General features: G+C 41.4%; 1 protein-coding gene across 1 annotated transcript in view; it reads left to right on the forward strand.

Annotated features, from left to right (window-relative positions):
- LOC101661491 (vomeronasal type-2 receptor 116-like) overlaps nt 1–1,448 on the forward strand; it is a 23,079-nt gene extending 21,631 nt beyond the window's left edge. The window contains exon 7 of the mRNA XM_045300074.1: nt 535–1,448. Coding sequence (XP_045156009.1) covers nt 535–1,448 — 914 coding nt within the window. The remainder of the gene's footprint in view (nt 1–534) is intronic.
- Nucleotides 1,449–5,363: the final 3,915 nt, after the last annotated feature.

Genomic DNA, 5,363 nt, shown 5'->3' on the forward strand with positions numbered 1-5,363 from the left:
TCCCATGTTCCCCCAAAGTCTATTTTTGGTATTCCCTGGGGACTTTGTTGCTCTGTTTCCCTTGCTGTTCTGTTCTATGCCCTTAGTGTTTTGCCTCGGTGTGATAGAATCAGATTGGGTGCAACTCCCACACTGTGTCTCCAGTGTTGTCCCCTATAGGGCTATGGGTCAGTGAGGGATGTCATGTCTCATAGTGGGGCCGGCCATATGGTCTCCTCTGTGAATTGGCTGCTATGAGCGGGAATCTCTTTATCAAGGCTTGGCGGGCTAGGATATGCTCCACTCTCTTCTCCCCCTTCATTTGCTCCCGAGTGCTCTGATCAGACATGTCTCTCTCCCAGAGCTTCAGATTCAGTGCTGTCCTCTCAAGTAAATTATTCTGGGGGGAGGGGCAGGTGTCCACCAAGCTGGGATTGGGGCCGGCCCCTCAGACCTCTCCACTGGTTCCCTACTTCATGCCGGCAGGCACATTCAAAAATTTGAGAGATGTTTCTCCTTTCTCTCTCTCAAGCTCCCTTTCACTTCTCTCTCCAGATAGTGAGCAATGTATGGAGTGCCCTCAAAGTCAATATCCCAACATTGAGAGGAATCGCTGCCTGCCAAAAATCGTGACCTTCCTGGCTTATCAAGATCCCTTAGGGATGACTCTGGCCTGCACAGCTCTGTGCTTCTCTGTTGTTACTGCTATGATTTTGTGGGTCTTTGTGAAGCATCAAGACTCTCCCATCGTTAAGGCCAACAACAGAGCCCTCAGCTATGTCCTGCTCCTCTCTCTCCTCCTCTGCTTCCTCTGCTCCTTACTCTTCATTGGCCGCCCCAACAAAGTTACTTGTATCCTCAGACAAATCACCTTTGGAGTTGTTTTCACTGTGGCTGTGTCTACTGTTTTGGCCAAAACCATGACAGTGATCCTGGCATTCAAGGCCTTGAAGCCTGGAAGAACCATGAGGCGGTTGCTGCTGTCTGGGGCTTCTAATGTTGTGGTTCCCATCTGCTCCTTGATCCAAATGATTATCTGTGGGGTCTGGCTGGGAACCTCCCCCCCATTCATTGACACAGACACACACTCAGAGCCAAGAAATATCATCGTTGTGTGCAACAAGGGCTCAGTCACTGCCTTCTACTGTGTCCTGGGATACTTGGGCTCCTTGGCCCTAGGGACTTTTTCTTTGGCTTACTTGGCCAGGAACCTGCCTGACATCTTCAATGAGGCCAAGTTCCTGACGTTCAGCATGCTGGTGTTCTGCAGTGTCTGGGTGACCTTCCTCCCCGTCTACCACAGCACCCAGGGGAATGTCATGGTGGCTGTGGAGATCTTCTCCATCTTAGCCTCCAGTGTGGGGCTTCTAGGCTGCATCTTTGCCCCAAAGTGCTATGCTCTCTTCCTAAGACCAGATAGAAACACATCAAAAGGGTTAAGGAATAAAATATATTTGGAAGGGAAGTAATCAAATCTCACTCTGTTTGTTTATTTGTATATTTCACAAAAATTAGCATAATCCAGGAAATAAACTACCACAATCTCAAAGTCAGATTTTGATTAACACCTACCCCTGCTTACATTCTTGCACTGTTTTTTGTTTTTATGTACAATGGAGTCAGTTTCTACCCCTAGTGACCCTTCGGACAACAGAACAAAGCACAACCCTGTTATGCACCATCCTCACAATTGTTGCAGCCACTGTGTCAGCCCATTTCTTTGAGGGTCTTCCTCGTTTTTCAGATGTGTTGCTTTATAAAGAATGATTCTTCTCCAGGAGCTGGTCCTTCTTGTTCAAAAGTTCAAATTACATGAAATAATGTCTTGATATTCTCAGTTCTAAAAAGCATTTACATTAATTTCTTTCAACACAATTTTGCTATTTCTTCGGGCAGTCCTCTGTTCATTCGATATTCTTTACCAGTGCCACAATTCAAATTTATTTATTTTTCTTTATTCATTCCCCAAGTTTTGCATGAAAATAAAATAATTATATAAGGAAGATCGAAGAAGATGGACTTGGAATATGGTGCCAGTGAAGATGATTAAAAGAAGCATTCACTGTCAAAAGAACAAGAAATTTTGTCTTGGAAGAAGTGCAGCCAGACTGCACCTTATAGCCAAGAATCAGGAGACTTCATCTCACATACTTTGGCATATTGTCAAGAGACTCCAGTTCCTAAAGAAGGACATCATTACTGGTAGAGGATCAGTGCAGAAAAAGGAAGTCCCTCGACAGCGTGGATTGACAAAGTGGCTTCAACAATGGGCCAAATTTTATCAGAACAGTTGTGAAGATAGTGATGGACCAGGCAATATTTCTTTCTATTGATATTGCTGTGAGTCTGAACTGATTCAATGACACCTAACAGCAAAATGATAGAAAATACCCTGGGTCCTGCCAAGCGCATCTTAAAATAGTAATACAGCTCTCATGAACAAAAAAGAGGAAGATATAATATATAAATATATATAATATAATATATAAAATAAACCAATTATCCAGTGCATATATGACAGAGTTACATTAAGGGATGTACCAAACATCATCAGTCATAAGACTATAAGACTGTCCACCCCCAAGCCTGCAATATTAGCAAGCTGGGGACCACTTGAGCTTCCAGACTTATATGCCAGGAATGTTGAGGTCAGAGAGGGAAGCAAGAACATCCTATCCTGGAGATGAAACAGGTGTGGTGGGGGGAGGGATGTAAGACGGTCACTGCTGTGGAACAGGCTGGTTCCTACAGCAATGTCAAAGAAGGAACAGAAATGGAAAGAGGGTTGGTGGGATGAGAGATTATAACCAAAGACTCTCATAGAAAAGAGAGCCACAAGGCACATGTCATTGGAAAGAACAGTAGCTTCATTAGCCTCCAATATGGCCCAGGCAAGCTAAAACCTTTCATTCTCCATGACCAACCCGGGTTAGCACTTCTTTTTTCCCCTAAGAAAATGATGGAGAGACCATAGCATATACTCTTGAGGAAGAATACAAATGATAGTAGCACAACAGCCGGTGTGAGGAAATCCTCAGCTCTGGAGATGTAGGGAGGGCAGAGATTAACTCAATGCGACGCAGAGTTAGAGCTCTTGACTGCTACTTTCATGAGCATTGATTGTTCATGTAAGCAAGATGAAAACCTTCACAACATCAATCTTGTATCTGTTTATCATGATGTTATCTGTTAGTCATTTATGAAGATTTTGGTCTTCTCTTTAGTAATTTCTCATCTATACTAGAGGCTGAAATCCTTGAGTTTCTTCATTTCAGAAAGGAAGGGTGTTTCATATGCATGTTTCACAGGTTATTAAAAAGCCTTCCTCCAATCTGGACGCCATATTCTTCTTCATATAGTCCAGTTTCTTGGATATTTTGTTCACAATACAGATTAAATCATCCTCGAGGTCTTATTTTGGTTCTCATTGACTTGCTTTAATGTTCTTCAGTTTCCACCTGAAGTTACATATGAGCAATTGATAGTCTGTTACAGAGTCAGCTCCTGCCCTCCTTTTAGCTGCTAATGTTGAACTTCTTTATTATTTCCTCCCATTGATGTAGTCAACTTGACTTCTATGTATTCCATCTGAAGAAATCGAAGTGTATAATCAACTTTTTGTGTTGTTCAAAAAATGTATTTTCAAGGAAGAAGTACTTTGTTGTTGTTAGGTTCTACTGAGCCATTTCTGACCCATAGCAACCCTATGCACCACAGAACACAACAGTTCCCATCCCGGACCTATGAAGAAATTGTCGGTCTTGTAAAATTGTAGCATGTGATCTACAGTTTGGTGTCTATTACTAAGTTCAGATTTTCCAACTACCATTCCTTCATCTTTGTTTCCAACTCTTGCATTCCAATTGTCAATAATTATCAATGCATCTCAGTTGCATGCTTGATCAATTTCCAACTGAAGTCGTTGGTAGAAATCTTCCATATCTTCATCAATAGTTTTTCTAGTTGGTACATAACTTGACTAATATTCATATTGAACAGATTTCCTTGAAGGTGGACAGAAAATACACTACCACAGAGAGCATTGTACTCCATGAAGGATTTTTCAATGTCCTCTTTGACAATGGAAGCCACACCATTTCTCTCAACTGTGTTAATCCCGGCAAAATAAATCATATAATTTTCTGATTCAAAATGGCCAATACACGTCCATTTTAGCTCACTAATAATACCTAGGGTACTGATTTGTGTGCATTACATTTCATTTTTGACTATCCAATCTTCCTAGATTCATACTTGGGACATTCTAAATTTGATAACTAGCAGATTTTTGCAGCTGTTTCTCTTTAGCTTGAGTCATACCCCATCAGCAAATGAAGATCCTGAATAACCTTCTTTCACAGGCTTTTTCTGACTCCTGTTACCATGGTCAACTCCACTCCAAGAAATAATGTCCTCCTAGTTACATTTTGAGTACCCTAGGACCTAAGAGATCTATACTCCAGCTGTATTTTTGACAATGTTCTTTCCACTCATTAGGCCTTTAGTATCTGACAATCTGTAAAGCTGTGGGTTAGGTTTTCAGTGGCTACACTCTGAAGTGGGCAGCTGACTCCTTCTTCATTGACTGTTCTGAGTTTTGAAGCTCTGCTAAATCCTGTTCACTTGGGTGACCCTGCTGGCCTTAAAATAGCAGTGACATAGATTCATTCCAGCATCACTGAACCACATGTCACTACAGTGTGAAAAAAACTGACAGACAAGTAGTGTAAAAAATGAATGGGTGATAGATAAAACAAAGAATATAATTAAGAAATTACTTAAATGTGAATAACACAACATACCCAAACCTTCAGACACAGCAAAAGCAGTTATCAGAGGACAATTTATAGCAATGAATGCATACATGAAAAAGAGGAGAAATCTAAAATCAGCACTTAAACCCAACACCTCCAACAATTTTAGCAAAAGTAATAAGATAAAGCCTCCAACAACAGGATAAAAGAGATAGTAAACACTAGGGCAGAAATAAATTAATTTCAAAACAGGAAAAAAACAATAGAAAAACAAGAAAGACAAGAAGTTCATTCTTTGAAAGGATTAATAAAAGCCACACTCCTTGGTCAACATAGACAAAGGAAAAGAATGAGAAGATAAACATAAATAGAATTATAGATGAAGACGGTGACTCACAACAGATTCAAATGAAATACAGTGAACCCTCGTTCAGAGCATGCGCTGTTATGCAAAAACCGCGATAGAGTGAAGCCGCGGAAGTCGAAGCACGAAGTGGCGAGTTTTCACTGTACACAGGCTGCCGTCTGATTGACAGCCTAAACTCCACCCCTTCACACTTGACTCATTCTAGTTGACAGGAGACATGTGAAGCACCGCAACTGGGAACACAGTGACCCGCTAAAGAAAGG

Source organism: Echinops telfairi, unplaced genomic scaffold (genome assembly GCF_000313985.2).
Source record: "Echinops telfairi isolate 266 unplaced genomic scaffold, ASM31398v2 ScPeMD7_7459;HRSCAF=8497, whole genome shotgun sequence".
Lineage (NCBI taxonomy): Eukaryota > Metazoa > Chordata > Mammalia > Afrosoricida > Tenrecidae > Echinops > Echinops telfairi.